The sequence below is a fragment of the Vipera berus genome, assembly GCF_964194415.1.
Source record: "Vipera berus genome assembly, chromosome: Z".
NCBI classification, from domain to species: domain Eukaryota; kingdom Metazoa; phylum Chordata; class Lepidosauria; order Squamata; family Viperidae; genus Vipera; species Vipera berus.
This window is the reverse complement of record NC_138205.1, coordinates 93,599,406-93,625,918: the sequence shown is the minus strand read 5'-3', so window position 1 is coordinate 93,625,918 and position 26,513 is coordinate 93,599,406. Positions and strand designations below refer to the sequence as shown.

Here is a 26,513-nt window from a genome sequence, read left to right as displayed (position 1 = left end):
AGCCTCTGACTCAACAGCTTTGCGCCCCCTCCCAAGTCAGCGCAAAAGCTGAAGCAACCTCCAACGCCAAACGAGGGACAGAGAATGAGGAAACCGCGTGCGAGGAGGGGGAAATTTGTAGCCACCCATGCGCGATCGCCCGAGGCCCCTCCTGCCTGCCGGAGGAGCCATAAAATACCCTCGCCGAAGCGCGCAGTCCCACATTGGGAAAACTGAGCCATTGGCGAGGGAAGCGACCAATATCTATCCGGGAGAGGCAGAACAAGCGAGTCTCACGCAACACAAAAGGTGAGCAGGCGCCTGTCCCGAATCGCTCGCTTTCTTTTCGCCCCTTTCTTCTCCTTTATAGGAAGAATCGCGCCTACTCACGGGAAATTCGATCGGACTGAGTTTCCTCGATGTCTACTGCCTGTCCCCTGTGCGTTCCTTCGGCAACCAATTCCTCCTGTTGAAAAGCAGCTTTCCATCCAGCCCCGTTTTCTTGCGCTTGTAAAAGCTCGCCACTTTTCCCGCGCGACGCTGCGGTCAAAGCGTGCGGCTAAGTTTATTTGGACATTGTCCTTATCATTTAGCTTCCCGGGACCCGGGTGTAGAAGAAAGGCGTCCTGCCTGCTCCAAATACACTTTTTATTTTCTCTAGTCTGGAAGTTGAGTCATTGGCAACTGGATTTCTTTTCTTTGGGTCTGAAACATTCGCTGCTTATCCAAGTAGCTGAATAGTTGGATAAACAGCGAAATGTTTCAAACCCAGAGAAGAGAAGTCTAATTGCCATGACCCAACTTCCAGACAAACCTATCGGGATGACTGAGAATCTATTCGGTATATTTCCACTTCTTTCGAGAAAAAGATCCCCCTCCTCTCTCTTTTTTCTTCCTTTTCTTTTTAGGGAATTGGAATTCTTTTGTCATCAGTAGTTTATGGGAGAAAGTTAAAATAATTTGTAAACAAGCCAACAAGCCCCAGTAAAATAAACAAGACTTTCAAAAGAATGTAACATCGGGATGATTTAATACCTTTGGAATATATCGGTTTCTATGTAGTTAGGGAAGGATTTGTTGGGCAGTTAGTGGTAAATCCTCATCTGTTTTTCATCAAAGGACCCCAAGGTTAATCTTTCCATTTTCACAGTGGAAGGAAAAGGGGTGTGTGTGTGTGCGGGGGGGGGGGAACTATCCTAACATTCAAACCCAAATCCTAGAGCTCAGTTTTAAGCATTCCCGAATTAGCAGTGATTTGAGATTTTCAATAATTTTCAATGCCTCATTGTTATGGAACTAATGAGAATAGCTGGCACCAAATCTGCAAATTTAGTACGTTTTCGGTTGAATTTTATAAACAAACTATAAGAATTAGGCATTTTTTAAAACGAAACTTACCCATAAGAAGATCTAAACAGACTCATACAATATTTTTATTCTGTAATCCCATGCCATATCGATGATGGGAAGGGTGATTCCACGATGTTTTCTGTTTGTAATTGTATTGTTTCTTATATTTTTTCTTTTTTTAGGGCAAATCCATTAGAGAAGGAAAAATGGAATAGTCGTACTTTGCCTTTTTGAATACTATAACAGGGTGTAGACCTTTCTGTTTCCACAGGAGAAAAGGTTTTGAACGTTTTAAAATAACAGCCAGTACAAAAGAAACAGGAAAGGAATTTGATACAAATGTTTTCCTAATATTTCTCCTCAGAATGTAATTTCATCACTGGGGTACAGAAGAATGATATTTTTTTTCTTCTTTTTGTACTTAAAATAGCTCTGCATTGTTCATGAACTAAAATAACCTCATAGCAATTTGTAACACATTAAAGCCAAATCACAAACAGGTTCCCACTCAACATTAAATAATTACAGGGGCTAGTATGCAAGCTAATGAGGTTACAGAAGCATAGAGGCAAATTTCCATCTATCCATCTTCTAGTTTTAGAAACTAGCCTCTGGGCAAGTAATTTTATTTCTTTACTTATCTACTTATGTAGACTTGTAAGCCAATTGCAGTTGACTCTAATTGGTGACTTGATAGATCTGAATGAGCTTCTTCTAAAACTCTTTGCGAGGGCAAGGAGTTGGCAACCATGCATTTTTCATTCCTTCCTGGGGGGAAAGGAACAGAGAAATATTGAAATAACCCTTTGGTTGCCTCCCTCTTGCATTTTCCTGTTTTCCTACAGATGCAAGGGACCATGAGGTTGGGGCTTTCCGTGATGACACTCGCCCTTTGCTTGCTGATCTGTCTGGGTACATTGGCAGAAGCTTATCCCTCTAAACCAGACAGCCCTGGTGAAGATGCCCCTGCAGAAGACATGGCCAGGTACTATTCAGCATTGAGGCATTACATTAACCTCATAACACGGCAAAGGTAGGTACCAGGGTAACATTCAGTGTAAAAGGGGGAGGGTATGATATGATTATGTATCATTTTTTTAATCTTCCATTGTCTTCATAAAGTTTTTTTTATCCCGATGTCCTCCATATTAGAAAATGAAAGAATTTGAACATAGTGTCATTTAGTTCTTAGGTCATTTGTATTTTCTATTCAATTATGCAGGAAAAAATGGAGAATTGTTCCAAATGCATGTTTCCCTGTTAACTTCATCCTTTATTTTGAGGAATCTAGAGACTGTCGATCCCAACTAGTTGCATTCCTGAATTTTCCTTCCAGGTAAACTGTAATAAAAAGTAACAAAATTCAATTATTGCAAGGCAATCTTCAAAACATGTGGCATTGTTCCTATCTCATTGGTGGTGGAGACATTATAGTGGGGCCCATTATAGTCCTTTAAAAAAAAAGACATGGAACTGTTTTGTCTCCAAGAGCACTGGGATAGGGCTGTCAGTTTCACCTTTGCCTTTCTTAATAATTTAACTGTCCAATAATCGAAGCTTGGCTGGCATATGGAATAAAGAAAGGACCTTTGTATTGGGGTCATATTTGTGATAGATCTATGTTGCATTACAACTTTATTGATTAGCCCTTGGGCCATATCAAAGTGCAAAGTTCCAGCAACAACTTGTTACTAAAATTTGATAAAAGCAATTTAAAATGGAATTTGATAAAATACAATTTAAAATGGAATTAAAATAAAATACAATTTAAGATGAAATAGTAATTAAATACAATCTAAAATGAAATTGTAATAATGTACAATAATTTAAGATATAGATAAAATATGATAACATTATATAACATTATATTTCAATCAGTCCCACATATGCAGATCTTAACCGGATCATTTTGTTTAAGTACTGTGCTATGTTAAATGTTATTTTCAAGTTCTGGCCAGACATAAGGTAAGTTATTTTGATGAGGGGATCCCAATGGGTCATTCGTTTGGTATATAGACCAAGATGCCTGTCTCTCACCCTCTTATACAGACAACAGTCAAATAGGATGTGAGCCAGGTCCTCTACCTCTGTCGCTCCGCAAATGCAGAGACTCTCATTGTACGGCATAGCATGAAATCTCCCATATCTGACCATTGTGTCAAGCTGTTCGAATCTCGCTCTCATAAATATCTCCCTAAGATGTTTTGGGAGTTGTAACTTCATATAACTGTCCACTTGAAAAGTACATTGTATTTACTCAGCCATTTCAAGTTACCCACCTTACTAAGGATAGCTATATCAGTTTGTGCTTCTATATCCTTAATTCTTTGGGCAACTCTTTTTTTAGATTGTTCTCCTGTTACGCAAGAGACAGGAAGGCCACAGCGTCTTACAAAATTTGTTAGTTTGGTGATCCAGGAAATTTGTGATTGTAGTTTTATTTGCTCTAGTAGGCATAATTTGGGGAGTCTATCAGTCTCCATTTCATTAACTTTGCACCAGTGGTTATAAGCTCTAATTTTAGATAATGCCTGAATTGTATGAATTCCCAATTCAGCTCTAACTGCTGCAGCAGATGTTCTTGGATCTACACCCAAAATACATCTCAAATGCTGGGACTGTGTTTGTTCTAGGACTGTGGTTGAGTAAAGACCCCAAATTTCTGCTCCATACAAGAGCATTGTGTAATCTTAGCCTTATAAACCTTGAGTAATGGAGCTAGGGACCCTGGGTAACTATGGTTCTTTAGTTTGAGCAATAAATTCAAATGGGCTTTTGCTCTAAATGTACTCCGTTGATGATGGCAGGCCCAAGATCCAGTCTTGGAAAAAGTTACTCCCAAATATACAAAGGTATTAACCTGCTCAATTGGTTCACCATCTAATTGCCACTTACGTCTCTGATGGTTTCTTCCAAACACCATTATTTTCGATTTAGATTTGCTAATGATTAGGCATTTATCCTGGCAATAAGAGCTGAATCTTCTTAATAGCCTACGTAATCCTACTTGTGAGTATAATAATAAAATCATATCATCAGCATAAAGCAAGCTGTTACAGTAAGTATTTAGGATCATTGGCATGTGTACCATAGTATCTTTCATTAACCCTGGCAAGTCATTGATGTATAAATTAAATAATAATGGGGCCAGGATACACCCTTGCCTTATCCCTTTATTTGTGTGAATCCTGTTAGTCAGGGCCCCATTAACCCCATACCGCACTCTCAAACAGGTACTTGTGTAAAGGGCTTCAATCAAAGCCAGGAGTCTGGGTTCTATTTTAAGAGATGTCAATGTACTCCATAGTACGTCTCTATTTACCATATCAAATGCTGCTGTAAGGTCTATGAAAGCAGCAAACAGGGGTCTCCTCTTATAGGCATATTTGGCAATTAGATGGTTCAAGACAATGCAGTTATCAATAGTAGATCTGTTTTGTCTAAAACCTGCTTGTTCTTCTGTGAGGATGTTGTTTTCCTCTACCCAGATTTCAATTCTGTTCAAAAGGTACCTAGCATATATTTTTGCTACAATGTCAATCAGGCTGATGGGCCTATAATTACTAGCATCCTTTTTATTCCCTTTTTTATATATGGGGACAACTATTGCCATCTTCCACCCATCTGGTATATGGCAGGTGTTATTTATGTGTGTAAAAAGACCTGCTAATACAGGGCCCCACCAGTTGGGAAATTTCTTAAATAATTCTTCTGGTAAAAAATCCTCACCTGGGGCTTTATTGCTCTTTAAGCTTTTAATGATGGACTGTATCTCCTTTTCTGAGACTGGTGGCCAAGGGGGGAGAGTTCAATAATCTAAGCTTGGCTGGCATATGGAATAAAGAAAGGACCTTTGTATTGGGGTCATATTTGTGATAGATCTATGTATTCTCATTTACTTTTTTTGTAACAGTCTGCAGTTTTCACAGCCTCCCGGACTTACACCTGAATTAGACTTTTCCAATGGGACTGTTTTCAGATTAGGAATTATGAATAGCCAGGTAGCTTCTGAATGTGGATATACATAATGTATAACAACAAAAAGCATCACCTAAAATCAGTCACATTGCAGTTATTAAATAGACTTAAATTACACTTTAATAAATTTCAAAGCAACAAAGAATAAGGTATAAAATAGAAAAATTCTTTCTTTCAAGAAGAAAGGAGTTATATGAATCCCTGTAATAGTTTTATTGTAACCTTTTGTTAATGTGTACCTGATTTTGTTAACCTTGCTCAAGTCAGGAGTTGATCATGAGAAATGGATGTTTACTCTAAGCTTGCACTATCAAAAGGAAGAAAATCCATTTTATGCCAATCCATTTTTATAGCATACGGTTTTGCCAATTGGAGTTCATTCCATCAACTTTCTAGACCATAAAAACTTATACAATAATAAATATATTATTTTTATGGTGTTGAAAGTCTGTTGTCTTTGCTGCAACAGACTAACAGAGAGACCATTCTAGAATGTAGAAAAAGAAGATCAATTATTTTATTTGCTCTTTGCTTGATCTCACCTTTCCATCATCGGCCCAATGTCATTATAAATGGAATTTGAACTTTTGAAGATAAAAGTGAATAGCATTTGATCCTATCAATCCTAGGCAAACATTCTTAAGAGAAAAAGGTGAAGAGAGAGCAAGTAGAATTTAGTGTGTGCATATTGTGGAAATAAAGAATAAAACCTGTCCCTTGCTTGATCTGAAATTTTCAGATGCAAGTATGTTGTAGACTGGGAACTGTGACCCTGATACTGAGCATTCCTTGGAGAGATTATTTTAATGAATGTAGTAGTGCTGTAGTACATTGCTGAAAGTGGGAAGACCTTTTCTTTTCCAACAAGGTTGACCTTCAGGAGACCATGTGAAGAAAAGCTCATGGACTGTATACACACATTTCTCTTCTCTAAGTTGGTTCTGCTCCCACACTTTTATCTTTCCCTTTTTAGGAAGGAAATGTGAAGGTAAAAATTAAACAAATATTTGTTATCTAACCTATCTACAACTTTGGTTTGATCACAGATCCCCACCCCATCTTTTACTATGTAATAGGAGAAAAACCTCAAATAATTGTAACAGTTATGATCAAAAGTGGCAGAAACAAATGGGAATTATGTCATATCTTAGCATTGTAAGAATCCTAATGACAACTCTTAAGGCTTGTATTTCAAGACTAGACTGGGCTGATAGTTTACAGAAAGTTTCCTCACTCATCTCTTTACATAATTTTCTGGGAATGTTCTAGTAGACAAAATGTGTAAAATAGGCTTCCTAGTACATATATTCACACTTGTATCATTAATAGTGGATCTCTGTATGCCAAAATGTTATTTAACTATATATAACTACTTGCATAAATTCACAGAAATTAGTCAACTGAAAACATATTCCTATAAAATAATTTTAAATCTTTTTATAATACTTGACCTGTGTCTGTGTTTGTGCATAAAAAGAACTGTATATAGAATGGACCCACCAGATTCTACAGTCTGAACCATTCAAATGGGGTGCAGTCTTTGCTTTAGGAATCACTTAAGGGCATTTTTATTTTTAAAAAGTCTGGATTTCCTATTGCACATTTTGCTGCATAGTGTGGATTCTTAAGCCTCATTGCAAAAAGAGAAATACAGGTATTCCTTGACTTACAGCCATTCGTTTAGTCACTGTTCAGAGTTACAATGGTACCAAAAAAGTGATTTATGTTATTTTTTCACCCTTATGACTGTTGCAGAATTCCCATGGTCATGTGATCAAAATTCAGCTCATGGGAACTGGAGTCATTTATAATGGTTGTGGTTTCCCAGGATCATGTGATCCCCTTTTGTGACCTTCTTACAAGAAAAGTCAATGGGGAAGCCAGATTCGCTTAACAACCATCTTACTAACTTAACAGCTGTAGTGATTCACATAACTATGGCAAGAAGGTTGTAAAATGGGTAAAACTCTCTCAGTAACTGTCCTGCCTTTTGGCTCAGTTTTGATTGTGGGTTAAAAATGTGATGTTATTTGCATATACATTTTACATGCAATTTATACATAAAAATACACATATAATTTACTAGGATTGAAATATGACATATTGTGATAGAGATTGAACAGTTGACTTATACGCTATCATTTTCAACTGATTGTACAGGTGTAACTTCCATGCCCATTTTCTCCCTTTTGAGTCTGTTTCCTTAAAATAAACATACATTGGGCAGCCTGTCAAATAAAAGATATCATTCAGAGGATACTACAAAGAAGGGTGTACATGCAGCATGTATTTATTAATAAATGTCATTTTAAAAGATTATGTGATTAAGTCATAACAAGAGTAGACCCATTAAAATCAAACAGATTTCTGGGCAGTTCAGGCTAGAGAGATCAGTCAAGATTTAAACTGTGGGGTTTTTTTTAAAGAAAATGGCTGCAATACTTTATATTTTTTTCTGAGATTTCCAAGTTTTAGTTAAAAAGTAGGCTGTATACTGTAAAATAATTAGTTCAGATACAGGGGTCTTTAGGGTGCATTAGTTTGGAATTAGCCTTTCAGGAAAAGACTTAAGAGAGAGGGAAATACAAAACTACAGATTATTTTAATATTTCAATGTTATAATTTAAATAATAGAAATGAAATTCAGAAGTAAAATCTCCCCTTTAATGTTTTAATACCATAATACAACTGGTTATGAGATATCCCATTTAGCTCCAAAATGCATGCTTCAGTTGGACTCATCCACTAATTGATTTACAGTTCAAAACAAATAAGATTTTATTAGATTTTCACTTACTATGGACTCTTACAGCAGGAAGAATTGAATTAGAAGCTTGGAGGATGATATTACCCATTAAAGTTGCTTTAGCAAACAGATAAATGATTGTGCAATAAAATAGCTAAAAAGATTTCAGGAATTGAATAGAAATCCTTTTCTTTCAGGATTTTTGATCTATTTTATTAAACATTTTTAAAGAGGAAGTAAACAAGTAATATACAGTAAACCAATTTAGTGAGAAAAATAAATTGAACAGAAAGCTAAAAGTATAAGAAAATGAAAAATTAATATAAAAAGAAAAAAGATACAAAGAAGTACATCTGATCTTCTTTAGAGTAGTGGTACAATTATAAATTTACTTCTTACTCTGGTTACAATATTTATTTTATTTATTTATTTTAATTCCATTTATATCCCGCCCTTCTCCGAAGACTCAGGGCGGCTTACAAGCTTAGCAGTAGCCTTCATTCTATGTATATGCCTGCTTGTTAGGGCTTTCACACACACACCCAAGCGGCATTATTACAAAGTCAGCTTAATTGCCCCCAACAATCTGGGTCCTCATTTTACCTACCTCGGAAGGATGGAAGGCTGAGTCAACCTTGAGCCTGGTGGGATGCGAACCTGCACTAATTGCAGGCAGCTGGTGTTACTTAAGGAGGCATTAGCCCACTGCTCCACCAAGGCTCTTATAACTGTTATTTCTGTTATTCTGTCTAATCATTAAAATCTTAAATCATGTTTCCCCCCCCCCCCGCCTTTTTTCTGCTTTCACAATCTATAAAGGGTTTCAAGTGAGAAATAAATGTAGATATTGTCTTTTCTCAGATTAAAGAAGTCAATTTAGCCCTCTCAGGAAATTCTGTCATCTTCATCAACTATTCCTCCATTGTGCTAGTGCTGAATCCTTCCATCTTTGTGCATACAGTAATCTTGCTGCAATTATCTTACGCAAAAAAAAGTTCCATTACATTTTTCCAAAGCATTTTTAATGGCCCAGAGTTGCAGTTCTGTAGGCCACTAGATCATGCATATAACTGCGAACAATTCCCATAAAGTACTGTCATTTTCCAGTCAGCAGTTACTGCTCTCCGTAGCCTTATTCTGGTTCTCATATTATGTTGTTGTATGTGAACATAAAACAAACCAGAACAGTTTCTTGGGTAGGGCAATTCTGCACAAATCCAGACATAAGAGCCTTGGTGGAGCAGTGGGCTAATGCCTCCTTAAGTAACACCAGCTGCCTGCAATTAGTGCAGGTTCGCATCCCACCAGGCTCAAGGTTGACTCAGCCTTCCATCCTTCCGAGGTAGGTAAAATGAGGACCCAGATTTTTGGGGGCAATAAGCTGACTTTGTAATAATGCCGCTTGGGGTTTGTGTGAAAGCCCTAATAAGCAGGCATATACATAGAATGAAGGCTACTGCTAAGCTTGTAAGCCGCCCTGAGTCTTCGGAGAAGGGCGGGATATAAATGGAATTAAAATAAAAAATAAATAAATAAATAAATAAGAAACTGATTGTGATGCTTTAAAAGTGTTAAATTATACATGTAAGCAGATCCCTTTTGTCGCTATGATGGCTTGCTAAATTGTGTTTATTTAACAAGCCATTCCTTGCAAGGTTTACAGCAATATATCATACTATGGCTTGCTTCAAATACGTGAATCCTCTCTGATTACACTTCAAATTATATCTAGAACAAATATTAAAATGAAATTCTTAATTTTAGGATCTTGGTTTTTGGTGCTCCTTCTATTTGTTACAATGAAGCTTATCATTATATGTTGCGGTCAGGGTTTTTGTTTTTCCGTATGGCTTGTCACAGAACCTGATGCCAATTTGGGCTGACAGAGAGTGACTGATTCATGATCGTGCAGCTGGTTTTAAATGAAATTATATTTCAAGTTTATTTCTGTTGTTGCTTGGTCAATGACAACAAGCTGGAGGAGATCAGAAGTAGAATGCAATGAAGAGATCTTTGAATCTTTTCCCCTATCACAGTCTTGATTTAAGGATGCATATGCAGCCTTTCAAATTGACGATCCACCGGTCTCTAAAGAAATGTCCGAAAGTGTTCAAGACAAAATTTTCCAGCATCACCAGATTCTTCACGAGAGAACATTCCTGACACTTTCTGAAATAATTCCCAATATTCCTTATAATTTCTATCACTTGAATTTAATAAGGTACATCATTATTATTGCTTTTGATAAAATGATATGTACCATGAATAGGATGGGCAGGCAATAAAATTTACAAATAAACAAAAAAGAAATAATATGATTTTTACAAGTTTTCAAAATTGTTCTTCAAATTGATTAAGGGAAAAAATAGAGGAAAGAAAAAAAAAGTGGGATTGATCGTGGACCTGGCCTGCCTTATTTTATTCTTGGATGAACTGAGGGTCTTCAGACATGAATAGGCCTATCAGATAAAGAGCAAAATCAGGTCATGGTTCTTCCAAAAGTCGCTGGAAAGTTTTAAGTAAACATTTGTCATTTTTCCATGTTAGAAAATATAAATTCCAACTGCTAAAATTATTTTTTGTTTGTCAGAGTTATACAGATCTGTAAATAGAGTTACATGGACTCCTGGAAAACAGAAAATAAATTTAGAGCATATTAACAAAAAATTGTTACAATTCTAACTGTAGAAGTTAGAAATAAAATCAAGCAAAGCCAAACCCAGTAGCAATGAATGGCACGTGCAATGAACCCTCAAATAAGAGTCCTAGCAAAGTGTACAGAATGACTAAATTTGGTGTGTGTGTATATATATATACAAATGCTTGTTAACTATTTAGATTACCTTGCTAGGCCCCAAACATGGGACAAATCTTTATTTCCTGTTTCAGCCTATCATGAAGGCCATCGAACAGGCAGTAGTCACACCGGTGACAGCTCATATATTTGTGTAAATTGCTAACAAAGAATTAAGGGAGACTGATATGCATTTCAAACTTATTAGTTTTCATCAGTCAGCCATACCCTTCTGAGATTCGAACCTGGGCTGATTGCACATTAGGCAGTTATTTTTACCTCTAGGCCACAGGTCTGCAACCCGCGGCTCCGGAGCCGCATGCGGCTCTTTCAGCCATTTCCTGCGGCTCCCAGTCCTCTGCCATGTGCAGTCCCCCCCAAAAAAAAGTGGGACTAAAAAAGTTCAATCAATTCAAATATGCAGGGTAGGTGCATATCTCGCCTTGGCTCCACTCTTCAGTCAAATCCTGTTCTGCACATGTGCGTATGTATGCACATGCGCACACATTTTTTGCGGCTCCCAGTTTTTCCTTTTGTGAGGGAACCGGTTCCGAGTGGCTCTTTCACTGTTTCAGGTTGCTGACCCCTGCTCTAGGCCACAGGCTCTCTCTCGCTTTGTTAGCTTGAGAAGCAAGGGGAAATATGTGTCAAATGCTTGTTAACTATTTAGATTAGATTATAGATTAGATTATATATATGGCTGGAACTTTTTATTAAGCTAGATGAAATTATATAAATTACATGTTTACAGGAAAGCATCCTGTGTGTATTAAGCAATTCCATTTTTCACTAAAACATAGACATTCTTGAAGGTTTATTTAATGGTTTCAGCCAATTGGAAATATTAGAAGAAAGAGAAGAATAGAAGATTTTTTTAAAAAAAATCTTGATTACAGCCAGTGTAGACTTTACATTCTCTAGAGAGAATTAAAACAGATTTAAGATTTACATGTAGAAATACTCTAAGAAGAAAAAAAGAAATGTACAATTTCTTGAATAAAGAAAGAGCAAAGTGATGTAGAGCAAAATAGGTACAAAAATCTGGAAGAAAATTGTTATTCAAACATTTCATCCCTCCCCTCTCATTGCTTTCTATGGAACAAGAGGGGGGGATAAGTTTCAAACAGTCTATTACTTCCTGCTCTTTTAAAAGAGTCATAAAGCCCATTATTTCCTGACTTGAGATTGGCAAATTCTAAGTGTTTCTCACTGTGGGAAAGATTTTTTGGGGGGAAGGGTTTTGTCCCCAGGGTTGTTTGACCTGCAAGCAAACTCTTATGCATCTGTAGGGTCCAGAGCATTCTTCCTGATCTGTGTCTAACTGATGAGGTTGGGAAGAAAAAGTTAATACTAATAAGAAACATCTGGCAAATCATGTAAGGCCAGAATCTGTATTCTATCACCCTCACCACAGATATTAGCAAGGATTTTGACAGATGACTTTAAAAGCCAACTTTGTGATTAAACAAAGAGAAATGAAATTATTGTTATGTTCCATATCTTCTTGCAATGGCACATTTGCTCTTCCACTCTTCCAGAAAAAAAGATGACTTTTCATAATGTTTTCCAAAAGACACAATGTTAAAAAATACACTTATAGTGGATAAAAATGTTGGCAATTCAATGTAGTTATTTTCTATGTCTCTACAACCTCTTTCTTTAATAGCTCTAAAGTTTCCAAAAAGCAGCTTGGACAGTTAAGAGACTCTTACTCTTAAGACAGATATGAGATTCTTGAGAGGGAAAAATTCAGAATTAATTTTCACTAGCAGCAGTTGTAAAGTTTGTCAGTATTCAGCATTAACTTCTCTTTACCAAGACCCTCACATTTGCTAACTGAACAGAATAAGTTTCACATATTTTGAGGCTATTCTATCTAATTCAATCTATCTCAACCTGGTACTTCTAAATGATCCATGCTGACTTGGAACAATGGAAGTAAATGTCTAGCACAAGCAAGGAGACTAGGAGAAATTGGTCTAATTTCTAGATTATTAAGGTCATTTTAATAAAGGAGAATATTTGTAGCTCAGTGTTGACATGAGGGGTTCTTGGTGCTCTCTGAGTTTGCTTATTTTCTTGCAGATATTTCATTACCCAAACTAGGTAACATTTTCAGTGCTAGATGATGATGTTACCTAGTTTGGGTAATGAAACATCTGCAAGAAAATAAGTAAGCTCAGAGAGCACTAAGGACCTCTCAAGGACATTTTTATCATCTGGGATAGAGATGTTTTAGTGGCAGCTCCCATCGGCCACCAACTATATCTACAAAAATATTGACCTGATTTCTTGATAATGTGCAGTGCTGAATTGATACGTGAACATTTCTAAATTTTGAATGTAAATTATCCTCATGCATAGTGAGTTTATTTGCAAAGAAGTATTTAAATTATCAAGTCATGCTGTAGTTGAATCATTGCATAAATCATATCTTCATTAGAATTCATCAATACAATAAAAATATGTTATCATGTTCTAGTTTTTCTCTTCCAAATATAAAGAATGGATTTATCTCTTCAAAGTTATATAATAAATCACACTCTTAAGGAATCTATTTTTATTTTGCTTTGTTGCTGTGGATGAAGAAGAAATATTGTCTTAAAACTGCAGGATGGTAGAGCTGCTTAAATAAAAAGATTTGAGCTCAGTTTCAAGCATGAGAGAATGACAGTTTTGTTCAAACCGTTTAATTAAAGAATTTAAATCTTTTATTTTTAAAGATATCAGCCAATAATCTTATTAACTGATTCCAATACATACTTTGTTATAGTTATATTTCTTTAAAACAAATAGAATTCCTGGACTTTATTATTAAAAGGATATTTACTTGATCTGCTGCTTAAGGTAAGTCCACTGGCCTATATTTTGAGAAAGACAAGCAGAAACAAGCCACGGACCATTCTAGATAAATATTTGAATCAACTGTATAATGAAATAAAATACTTGTTTTCAATTTAATAATACAGCTGGTTCTATTCATATTCTTCATGAAAGACAGTTAGTTTAGCTTTTGAAGATTTAGAGAAACACTGAAAATTATTTCTGACTATACAAGTATGCATACAATTGCAACGGAAATAGTGTTTATAAACCTAGATCTTCTGACAGAATGTAAGGTTTACTAGAAATTTCTTCTGCAGCGTCAAATAGTTTTTTATTGCATATATTTTTTCGTTTTTCTCTCTTGACTTATAAAAGCTGCTTTTTAAATCTTAATTCACTGTCAGTAAAATGAGGTTCTATAAGTTGCTTGGTCAAATGGTATGCTGGAACTGCAGGATAAATAGATACCTTGCTAGTAGCAGAAGTATGTTATTTCTTTTTGTTAAAGTAGCACAATTATTCTTTAGAAAGGTTAACTTGATTCCTTCTCAGTTGTGGTTTATGCACACAATGTTCTGTATCATCAGGCTTTTAATCATTATTCAATGTTTCATATTATCATACTTTATATTATCATACTTAACTTTTACTATATTGACTGTATTTATTCTCTGCCATACTGGCTGAAGTTGAAGAAGTTGTATTCCAACATGTCAGAAGATGATTGGAGGCAGTTACTGAGTTCTGATCAGCTGTGTGTCTCCCAGGAGTTTTTTGAGCCCAGTATTCTTGGATATTTTATTAGCAGATGGCAGAATTGAACACAGATCCTTTGTTTAGAAAGCCCATGTATAAGATCAGTCAGCTGTTGCACCTTTGTAGGATTACATATTGGGGTGTGTGTGTGTGTGTGTGTGTTGAATGTTTAGATTGTGTTTTAATTTTCATTTAATAGTTAAGTTGAATTGTTTCCCTTTGTTACTAACACTAGATCTTATATACTATATATTTTTCTTCGGTTGGTCAGTAAAACAGTATATATTATAATAGTTGTAATAATAAATATGCAGTGAATGTTGGTTGACAATTGTGCCTATTCATACTTGTTTAGTGCTTTTTTACTTAAAAAAAAATCTAACAAATTTAATTTTTAAATTCATTTAACAGATATGGGAAGCGATCCAGCCCAGAGACGCTGATCTCCGATCTTTTGTTGCGAGAAAGCACAGAAAACATTCCTAGATCTAGGTAATAGAAAAGTAGCTTTCGAGAGTTATTCCTGTAAGTTGCTCAGAACTTTATTTGCACTGTAAACTACACTATATATAATTTAAAGCCCAGGTTTTGCATGGACAAATCTGGGATTTCACCGATTCTGGAATGTTGATGAGTTCTGTATTCTACATTGAAAGATGATAAATCTTACTTGGTGTCTGAAAAGAAAAAAGAAAAAGAAAGAAGGAACTGCTGTCTCACTCCATTGTGATTCCAAGTATGAATGTTATATTGGTCTATGAACAGACTGAGTCTTACATGGATAACATTTATTGCCACATTCTCCTCTCATTCTTTTTCTTTTTCAGTCCCATGAAAAACAAAATCTCTGATCCTAATTTTAGCTGAATAACTATTCCTACAATGCTTCTATTTGACATAGTAAGTTTCCACCAAAGTTATGGAATGCGCAGTCATTTTTATTACAAAATCAGACAGATAAACATATATTTAACAATTCAGTGACAATATTAAAATAGATTATCTGGATGACATCAGTTAAAAACTTATTTTTAATGTTGCCTTTCTTCAGTTCTCACATCCTTTTCTGCATGATTTAATGGATTGCTTATTTTTTCTTATTCAGATTTAGTATACATTTTTATATACCTATTGTAAATTCCTTTAAATACTTCCATAGATTAAAGGTTCTGTCAAAGCCAAACTTACCCCAAAATGACTTTAGGATTAGGATTAGGATTTATTAAATTTATATGCCGCCCCTCTCCCTAAGGACTCAGGGCCGCTCACAACAATAAAAATTAAGAGACATAAAATACAAAAATTAAAAAAGAATTAAACAATGAATATAAGAAATACAGGGCAATTTAACACAATAAAAACCAAATTAAAAACCATGGTCAGTCCAGGCCTGCTTGTTGGAACAACCATGTCTTCAGGTCATGGCGGAAGGATCGAAGGTCAAGGGCTGTCCGCAGCTCTGGGGGCAGTTCATTCCAGAGGGTCGGCGTGCCCACAGAGAAGGCTCTCCCCCTGGGGATCGCCAGCTGGCATTGCCTGGCCAATGGAACCCTGAGGAGGCTGACTCTGTGGGAGCGAACTGGGCGATGGGAGGTTGACATTGGCAGCAGGTGGTCTCGCAAGTACCCCGGGCCTAAGCCATGTAGGGCTTTAAAGGTAAATACCAGCACCTTGAATCGCACCCGGAGGGCAACCGGAAGCCAATGCAGCTCATGCAGGAGAGGTGTAACATGGGAGTATTGAGATACTCCCATAAGCACCCACGCGGCCACATTTTGCACCAGCTGAAGCCTTGTTCCTTTTCTGCTTTTTGTTAAAATTCTGAAATTTGTGACAAACTGTTTTAGCCAATATATATGGGCTAATAGTGGAATCTGTGATATTGTCCAATGCTCTAACTTGATTGTATTTATGGATTTTTTTGCGGTGTGTGTGTGTGTGTGTGTGCAAATAGGAAACAAATTACAATGTATATGTTTTTACACAGTGAGGTGAACTACATTACTTTAGATGTGATTTTATAATTTCACCATTTGTACTGTGACATCATAATATATGTGTTGTCCTTTCAATGTTATCTTAGCTTGCTATGGATACAGTAGCTTATACAGTGGTACCTTGGTACTCAGCTGCTTTGAAATGCATCAAATTTGGTACTCAACAGATTTTGACATGAAAATTTTGTCCCAGTACTCATTGTTTGTTTGGTATTCAATGGAAAAGCTAGAACCTGTGTGCGTCGGGAGCCTTGTGACTCACTACATTATTTCTTCTAGGAAAAATTTGTTTGATGCTCATCGCTTTTGGTATCATCATGCCTCTCAGAACCAATTAATGATGAGTACTGAGGTACCCCTGTATTATCTGAAAAGAGTTGTTCCCATTACTAAGAGGAGACAGATAATCTCTTGTTCAGAGATGTTTTAATTTCCAGCCTTCTTAGATTCAAATGAAATTCAGAAAATGAACAACTTGCCTTCTTCAAATGCAGAATTTCAAAATTATTTCTAAATGGATATGGAGGGTCCTTGATGCTCTCTGTTTGCTTGTTTTCTTGCAGACATTTCATTATCCAAACAAGGTAACATTATCAGTGCTAGTTTTGATAATGAAACACCTGCAGGAAAACAAGCAAGCTCAGAGAGCACCAAAAACCCATGTCAACCCTGAGTTGCAAATATTCTCCTTTATTAGTAAATAGATATGTGTCAGTGGTTTGTGGTAAAACTATAAATTTCTGACTTTAGTGAATATTGGCAGTTATCATTCTGGGGGAAAAACAGAAGAAAAAAAACAGAAAATGGATATATCCCAGAAGAAAGTCCACATTTAAATTATGTGTTTTTATAGATACTAAGACAAATGGTTGTTTCTAATAATGTCTCCACATCAGTTGCTGGTCAATGTAATCATAGAGAGATGATAAAAATGTTCTTCTCTCCATAGTCTATCTGATATGGTGGGAAAGATTTATAGAAAGGCCACAACCCTGTTCTGATAAAGTAAGTTTATGCTCAGTCACAGTCATAAAGTTCTCCTGTATTCAGTTGAAAATAGCAATTGCGTATCTTTGCATTTTCAACATCAGCACAAAGAAGTAAAAGCTGGAGTATGTGTTATACACTTTCTATGCCTATAAAGTGAAATAATAGGAGGATTTTGATTCAGCCCCCTTTTCAACTGCATTTTCTCATTTTTTCCCCTCACATGGTAGGCCCCTTGATGTTGCCCTTGGAGCTACTCTGATTACAGTCCCTCATTGGTTTGATAACACACATAAATTGGTTTGATAACACAGAGCCTTGGTGGAGCAGTGGGCTAATGCCTCCTTAAGTAATACCAGCTGCCTGCAATTAGTGCAGGTTCGAGTCCCACCAGGCTCAAGGTTGACTCAGCCTTCCATCCTTCCGAGGTAGGTAAAATGAGGACCCAGATTGTTGGGGGCAATTAAGCTGACTTTGTAATAATGCCGCTTGGGGTGTGTGTGTGAAGGCCCTAATAAGCAGGCATATACATAGAATGAAGGCTACTGCTAAGCTTGTAAGCCGCCCTGAGTCTTTGGAGAAGGGCAGGATATAAATGGAATTAAAATAAAAAAATAAAAAATAAATAAAAACTGAAAAATGCTTTGCCTAGTTTTCCTTTTCCTAACTGAGTGTCCTTTGCAAAATTTGGGACCTTAGCTTCCAAATATTGAGAATATTTAATTATTCTGGCTCAGAATCCTAGTAACTTGAGTTCCAGTATACTGTACCTGGAGGGCCGAAAATTGAGGACTCATGTCATGCAATAGAATCCCAAAATTTAGCATCTATCTTAGAGAAGATGTTCAAACTGTTCAAACATAATTTGTATGCATTGAACAATCTATTACACACTGCGTGTGGATGTAATTTATAAGCTGTAAGACACTTGCCTCCTTTCATATGATGAATCATGTTACATCAGCAATAAGGAATCCATGTTCTTCCCCATTTCCCTGGCTACTACCCATGCAGGCTGAAGCTGGTGAAACTGCAACATTTATCAGTCTAAAATGTCTCCACTTATAATTTATTCACTGAGACTAAATATAAAGTAACTTGCATGACTAACTTCTCCTAAAGTTACTGATACAGTGCTAATTCCAGAGTAAGGAGTAGTAGAAAAGTATAAAATAATATGTCTGATAATAGTTTTTACATAACCAACTGTTGATTATGTATAACTAAATAATACTTTTTTAATATAAACATTTCATTATATTGTTAAAATAATGATCCTGCATGCAAAGAGGAAAAACACATAAGTTCTATTTATTAATACATAGCTAACAATTCAGTTGCTTGATTAGTTTAAACTTTGGAATCTTCTTTAGTGGCATACCAATAATAAAAAGAAACAAAAAAAATCAGAACTTGCTGTGTTTTAGAAGGAAAATATTACCTTTCCTTTCTTTCATATGTGAATTGTAATTCAAATATGCAAAATATTATAAATTCAATTGTATTATGATAGCTCATTGCCTATGCTTCTTTCAAAGATCTAAGACTATATAATGCTTTTTAATTTTCTTGCAGAGACATTTGAATCTTTCCCCCTTTTTTCATATTGTGTTACAGGTATGAAGATCCTGCAGTGTGGTGATGGGAATCACAGCTGACTTTCATAGTTTTTTTCCTGGTTTCCACTCCATGTGCCATTGGTTAGTTGATCAGTTGGAAGTCCACCCACCAGTGCATGCAGTCATTGTCCTGAATTCTGTAGATTTTTTCTCCCTTCATTATCCTTGTACGTATGTTTATTTAAATAAATAACTTGTGTACTCTACATGGGAACATTTTAATGCAAGAGAGTCACTCTAATGAGGAGAGATTTTTCAAGCTATTAAAATTTAATTTACAACTTCATTACTGTCTAAAATAGCATGTATAGTAATTGTAGCACCCAACCTAATAATTGTATAAAGAGTAGCATTTGTTTTGCATATTTGGTCCAGAAGCTCATTTTTAACAATTGATTTCTACAACATTATTTATTTCATAACTATTGCTGCCTATGACACAACTGAAAAAAATAAAATTATGTGGAAAGTGCATATTTCTCTAATCAGTGTACAGAATATTATTTATTGTCTTGACAACTATTTTTTGTATCATTTTTATGAAAAGTATCTACTAATATTCCAATGGAATATTCCAACTAATTGAGAAATGCATATTAATATCATTGCTACTCCATGTATTTTATGATTATCCATGGGGAGGAGGGGCAGAAGAAATAAGAAAACAGAAATAATTTTTTTAAGAAAACAGAAAAAAAATAATTTACAAAGATTAAGCATTATTGCAGAATCTATGGCTTATTAAATAGAACCCAGTCTGTCACCAATAGGCCCAAACTTTGGGATCCCCATGGAAAGCCCCCTCCAGTGCTACTGGGAGCTGAAAAGAGCCTATCAGCTTCCTTGACAGCCAAGTTGCCCCTGACCTAATCAGATAGCGCTACGGTGCTGTATTCACACATGATGCCATGCTCTGGGGCTTTTTAAAAAAATATAATTTAATGAATAAACCATCACTAACCAAGATCACATAACTGATTGAGCCAAAACCAAATAAACCACATGATGTCATTTGCGTGTTCCAAAGCCAATAACTTATCTTATCCCTGTTCTCCCAGATAAGTTTATCTCCCTGTTTTCCCCAGATGTATTTATGTCTGCCTGTCTGTCTGCCCACCTCTCAAATTATGCCCTCATAATAATTATGGGAGCAAAGTCAGCATAGCTGGGCTCTGTTCTACAATGCATGATTGTCAAATTATATTCTTCAAAAGTAATTTCTGGCACTTTCATCGGGGACTCTTATCCTGAGGAATTTCTCTGCTTCCATAATTCATTTGTTTCAGTCAGTCAGTGAATCAGTCCTGACTCCTGATGACTGCTTGGACTAGTCCTTGCAGTTTTCTTGGCAAGATTTCAGAAGAAAAATCACCTACTAACTGGCTATCCCCATACATATGATAAATTTGTCCACCACCTTGTATAGAAAGCTGCCACACTCATGGTAAAGTTACTGGTTTTGGAGTGGAGCCGGATCTAGAAGGCACTTGGACAGAAGACCATCAAGAAATCCTACAGCTATAGAGTAGCCTGAGGATTAAAAATCATTCCAGAAGAAGGAAATGGCAATCCCTTTGGCATGAAAGGAGTCCTAATGTAACAGCAGTGTTTATTTGTACTAGTTAGTTAAATTAGTTATGATGGAAGAAATGCTTTTCATGTGGAAAATTTAGAAAATAAGGTCTGTATTTGAAAGGCTGTAATGACAGATATTTAATAATGGAGTCCTGAAGAGAATAATTTAATTTGCCCTGCTCTATTTCTTCCTTGTAAGAAAATTGGGAACCGATCTTCGAGATGGCTGCAACACTGCTGAAAGGCCCATAAAGATTGATGCTTAATTCCAGACTTAATTAGGCAGAATGCCAGAAATCTCTGAAACATTGCAATGGGAGCTTCATTTTTTTTTTAAATGGACATGACTTTTTAGTATTTCTCATTATGATACAAAGATCTTAAAAGTAGAGAAGGAAAAAATCAGGACATTTTCTTTATGTATTAAAGTTCATAACAACCAGTGCTTTTTTTGTAAAAGAAAAAGGTGCCGGAACTCACACATGTCATACAACCCACCTTGCCTACCCTACAAGGTTCCATCCAAAAAAGGTGCCGGAACTCCGTTCTGAGCGTTCTATGAGGAAAAAAGCCCTGATAACAACTATAATTTGTTTAATAATGATTTTTAAGTAAACCATGGCCCCAGAGATAACACATAACTTTAATCTGTAAAACCATAGTTTGTAAATTCTTGTGTCTGGATTCATATAACACACTGACCAAAATCAATAAACTACCTTATTATAATGTGTGAACACAGACACTTTATGCCTCCAACAATGTGCAAATGGAGATAAAAAGGGGCAAACTCATTTCATGGATTAGTGGAAAACCATGGAACTGCCAGCATAGTCCAGCAAAAAGATGGGGAGGATTGGCCCAGTTCCATGCACTGTGATAATGAAGAGAATGGTGAAGTGGAGGATATTGTGCTCTGCCCCCATATAAGGAAATTTGGTTGCTTAAATGATCCCATGTATCAAACTCTTTTAACTTAAAAAAAATACTTTAACAGCAAATGTAGAATAATGACCCTGCTCAATACTTATTACTATTATCATTAGGACAGCCTGGCAACACCAACTTTGCTTCCTGGAGCAAAGGTTGTCCATCCCTCAGTTGTCCCTTATGCATCTCCTTTCTTATTGCAAAATTCCAGAGTTGCAAAAGATGACTAAAGACAACTAAAACAGAACAATGCCATACAGTAGAGATAGTCTTTGTTTAATGATCACTCATTTAGCAATTGCTCAAAGTTATGGTGACACCGAGTGAAGAGACTTACAACTTGTATTTGTAATTGAGATTGTTGCAGCGTCCCCATGGTCACTTGACCACAACTTGGGCATTTGGATACTGGCACACATAATGATCTTGCATTGTCTGATCACATGACCACCATTTGAAACCTTCCCTATCAGCTTCTGATAAGCAAAGTCAAAGAGGAAGCCAGTAGGAAGTCGCAAATGGCAATAATTGACATTGCACTTAATGACGGCAACTGGAACTGCTGTTGTTGGCGTGTTCATGAGATGCTACACTTTGGGACCACATATTTTAGAAATGGAATTGCTGGTCCCAACTGCCATCATTAAACAAGGATTACCTGTATGCAAGCACAATAGAGAGGTTCTGTTGATGCCCAGTGATGCAAATTACTCTGCTTTGAATGGCTAGATTTACTGACATTGAACATACAGCTTACAAACGTCATTATGCTTAATGTTTGGAAATGCAAACATAAACAACATTACCATAGAAGGTCATGAATGCATGACCAATTTCAAACTCATGTTTCTTCCTTAATCACACTGATCTCATGAAAGTGATATTCCAAGACGGCATGTGTTCAGACTTTAATTTTAGTTTAATGGATGTGAGTTATCAGTGGCGTAGCGTGGGGGGTGCGGGGGGGCAGGCCGCACCGGGCGCAACATCTGGGGGGCGCGCTCGCACTGAGCTGCTCAGGGAGCCCCAAGGGCTGCACAGAGTCGGCTTGGCTCCGCTCTCGAGCTGCTCTTTCTTGCAAAGCGAAACGAGTCCGGCAGGTGAGATGGGCGGCCACATAAACTGAATAAAATAAATAGAAGCGCCCAACTCTCTGCCCAGGCTCAGGCCAACCGCAAGCGCCCCGCAGGCGCCCCGGCAGGCTTGGCCGAGCGAAGATGGACCCGCCGGCCGGCTGGCCTAGCTTCGTGCGCATGCGTGGCTTTATTTAGCGGGGCTCACGTGCGAGCTTGAATGCAGTGGCTCTTGCAGGTCGGAGCCCCGCCCAGCCGCCCTCGAGAGGGACCCGGAAGCATCCCGCATGCGCGCGACACTTCTTGGAAAGTCTACGCCGCTGCGGGGTGCGTCTTTTCGGCGGTGCCATGACGTCACCGGGTTAGGGGGCGCAAATTGCCCCGGGTGCTGACAACCCACGCTACGCCACTGTGAGTTATCACTGTAACCATATGCTAAAATTTAGTTAAAAATTAATGTCAGAAAACAGTTCCAAGCAGACCACCTGGAATAATAAAGGCACAGTTATTGCTTCTACCATTCTTCAATAAGAGTTATTAATTTTGCCATGAGTTAGTACATCTGGGTTTTTCCATTATCACACTGTTTCTCATAATTTCTCGAGGCTTTAGGCAGGATCCCAAATTAATACAATTTCCTATTATTCACAGAATATTAATCGTCATGGCAGACCACAGCTCTTCTTTTCAGACTGAGAACATCTGTCAAGTCAGGGGGTGACATCAGTCAGAAATGATGAGTCATCCTGCTGGATTTACACTTGGCTGGATGTTCTCATCTTTTATTTGCTATCTTGCCTGGACTCCAAACCAAATGTGGGAAATGAGAGAAACATATGATTAAGGTTCTTGCACAAACTGTGTGTTTGCTGCAGTGTGAATTTAATATAACTCTGCATTGAAATGAAGAATTTATTTAAAATGGCATAAAACTCCAGCTGAGATAGTACTGCCTTATCTGGCTAGTCCAGAAGTACCATTTACATTTCTTCCCATGTCAGTGAAGGCTTGTTTTGCCATAGCACCTCTATTCTAAGAATGGTTGATTTTCCCCTTTTTCAGAACTGTCACAACACCATATGGATATTTTTTTAAGTATTAGCTGGGAAGAGTTATTAACTAGAAACTACTTCTAAAAGTGCTGAGATGATTGTCCTTTTTTATACAGATAATTGTTTCAACATATTCTCTTCTTCCCTCTCTGCCTCCCCTCCCCTGCCCTCTTCACGATACCCAAACTGGAGAACCACTTCAGCTATCCTATTGGGATACTCTGTGGCTCTCAGCCTCCATAATAGAAACGAACCATTTTTCAATAAGATTCTTGATTATGGGAGCCTCTTCATATTCTCATTCCAGACTGGGGGCTTCCTCCAATATCTGTCTCTGTCCCAGGGAGCAGCAATCTTCTGTGTTGTGTTTTATTGTATTGATGATTAGCATTAACTAGGATAGGGTCAGCCCCATAGCACTTTTCTTGTGGACTTCCATCTTCCTCTGCTTTCATAGGGCCAGGGCCAGTTTAGTCTGCACTCTGGTCTCCCCCCCTCCCAACACCTTAACTTCACAGAGACTCTGTTTCATCCTTACTCCTATTCCCTCCCTTCTTCCCTCTCTTCGGCTTCCTGATCTCCAAACATGACTACCTTGCTGGTGATTTTACCACTATGGTATCCAGCTGTGAATCACCAAATCTCTTTGTTTCACCTTGTTTCAGCTGCTCCTGAAAATTAATTTGTTGTAAAGAAAGAGAAAGGGAAATAGCAAGCAGTAGGTATGCAATAAAATTAACAAGGAATTAAAATAGTTGGTGGTTGTCTTGCTATTTTTTGTGGATTACTTGCTCTCCTTTATCCCCTGGATGTTGTTGTCTCATTGAAAGATATATGTGTTCTCCTATAATATCCTGATCACTGATCAAGAGAAAAGTGGAAAAGCAGTCAATGACGCCATCCATATCCAGTCTTTACACTATTCAGTTTCAACGGTATGTGAAATTATGCCTTGAAATTACTACTTTGCAACAAAAATAATATCATTTCATATTTTGATGGATAAATACTTTTTTAAGAATTTTTATTGGCCCAGCTTTTTTTGTCTTCAGTGTTACTCTTAAATTGGACTGGATAGATACCAAAGAAGAGCAAATCTCAGTCTCCTCTGCAGGGAGGAGCAAATTGTCTCTGCTTATGTAGTATATAGGGATGCAGTGGCTCAGTGGGTTAGGACGCTGAGCTTGTCAGTCAGAAGGTCGGCAGTTTGGTGGGTCAAATCCCGAGTGCCGCGTAACAGTGAGCGCCTGTTACTCGTCCCAGCTTCTGCCAACCTAGCAGTTCGAAAGCACGAAAAAATGCAAGTAGAAAAATAGGGACCACTACGGTGGGAAGGTAACAGTGTTCTGTGAGCCTTTGGTGTCTAGTCATGCCGGCCACATGACCACAGAGTCATCCTCGGATAAGTGCTGGCTCTTCGGCTTTGAAATATGAGATGAGCACCGGCCCCTAGAGTCAGAAACGACTAGCACGCATGTGCAGGGGAACCTTTACCTTTATGTAGAATATAAACTACAATTACAAAGTAGATGTTAAAATAGGGATGGATTAATGAGGAAAAGATCAGAATGGGATAAGGAGAATTGATGCTCCTTTTTTTTAGCAACTAGGGTAACCTCTGACTCCTATCATGACAAATAGTAGTTAATCTCAATGAAATACTGTTTCAGGCATTATGTTTTTGCACAGATCATGCATACATTTTGATCTCACGATCACTGCCAATAATCAAATGATAAGCTAAGGAAGTGCTCCTGCATTGATTTTTTCTTTTAATATTTTCTAAGTTAAGTTAAAATTCCCGAAAAATTATGTGTAATCGTTATTTTATTCTGTTTTTAAAGCATTTCTGGCGTGAAATTATAATAAGTTCCCTCCATCCCACTCTTTCCTCCTCTATTACTAGAGTGTAAAATTCATTTTCTGTCACAGATAATTTAATGTGCAATCCAGCCTGAAGCTTCAGAGTGCCTGATGAAGTGAATGGAGGAAATATGCCAAGAGAGTTTCATTTTTAGAACTATGTTGCAAAAATAAAAGTCATTGCTCAAATACTGTATTTAATTGAGAAGACTAAGACCTATCCAGTGGTTAATTTATCCAAGATACAACAAACGGATTATCTTGCCTCTGACGTCAAATATACTAGTTAGCCTTCCCTTTCCTTTTATATCTTGGTGTGCATTGTAAATATTGATAGGTACAGTGGTATCTCAGTATTCATTCTTCATTGGTTCTGGAGGCGCGATGAATATCAAAAATGAGGAGTACCAAGCAAATTTTTCCCATTAGGAATAATATAGTGAGTCACAAGGCAGCTGACACCAACAAGCTCTAGCTTGTGCGTTAAGTACCAAATGAATAATGAGTACCGGGACAAAAAATTCACATCAGAATGTGTTGAGTACCAAATTCGATGATTTTCAAAGCCCTTGAGTACCAAGGTATCACTGTGTATACCCTTTCTGAATGTTGGGTTGCATGTACGGAGTCCCCCCCTGAAGTAAAAATCCTGCTAGCAATTATTTGTATCACATTTTCTGCCTATATTTTTGTATATATTAACACCAGCCATTTTGTGCTGCATGCAAAGATCAACAAAAATGCTATGTTATGCATGTTATTTCAGTGCAACACTTTCCTGTATTGAGTAAAAGTAGTTTAACAGTTAAATAGAACCCAATAATACTACAGGTGAGGTTTAGGGGCCTATGCAAATTTTTGGTGGCTGAGGACGTTGCACTAGAAAGATTTTGGATGGCCAGATATGATTTTCCTATCCTTCCCTTATTTTATTTTTTTTAATGGAGAAGCCTTCATTTTTAAAAATGTGTTAAACTTGTACAGTGCT

At 37.1% G+C, this 26,513-nt stretch overlaps 1 protein-coding gene across 2 annotated transcripts; it reads left to right on the top strand.

Moving 5' to 3' along the window:
- Positions 1–218: 218 nt before the first annotated feature.
- Positions 219–19,256, top strand: NPY (neuropeptide Y). Of its 2 annotated transcripts, none has more exons than XM_081343657.1 (4): positions 219–288; positions 2,175–2,362; positions 14,841–14,921; positions 19,031–19,133. In XM_081343657.1, exons 2-4 carry the CDS (start codon positions 2,175–2,177, stop codon positions 19,053–19,055), a joined length of 294 nt encoding a protein of 97 aa, XP_081199783.1. In that variant the 5' UTR covers positions 219–288; the 3' UTR covers positions 19,056–19,133. The 2 variants fall into 2 exon arrangements, with proteins under 2 accessions (XP_081199783.1, XP_081199784.1); XM_081343658.1 differs by having other exon boundaries at positions 256–288; positions 2,175–2,314; positions 19,031–19,256.
- The last annotated feature ends 7,257 nt before the right edge of the window (positions 19,257–26,513 follow it).

What these genes read in the sequence shown, in the direction of transcription:
- NPY (XM_081343657.1), top strand. Translation starts at nt 2,175, where the DNA reads ATGCAAGGGACCATGAGGTTGGGGCTTTCCGTGATGACACTCGCCCTT. An exon ending in AACCTCATAACACGGCAAAG is followed by an intron (nt 2,363 to 14,840) that starts GTAGGTACCAGG and finishes TTCATTTAACAG; the next exon opens with ATATGGGAAGCGATCCAGCC. An exon ending in GAAAACATTCCTAGATCTAG is followed by an intron (nt 14,922 to 19,030) that starts GTAATAGAAAAG and finishes ATTGTGTTACAG; the next exon opens with GTATGAAGATCCTGCAGTGT.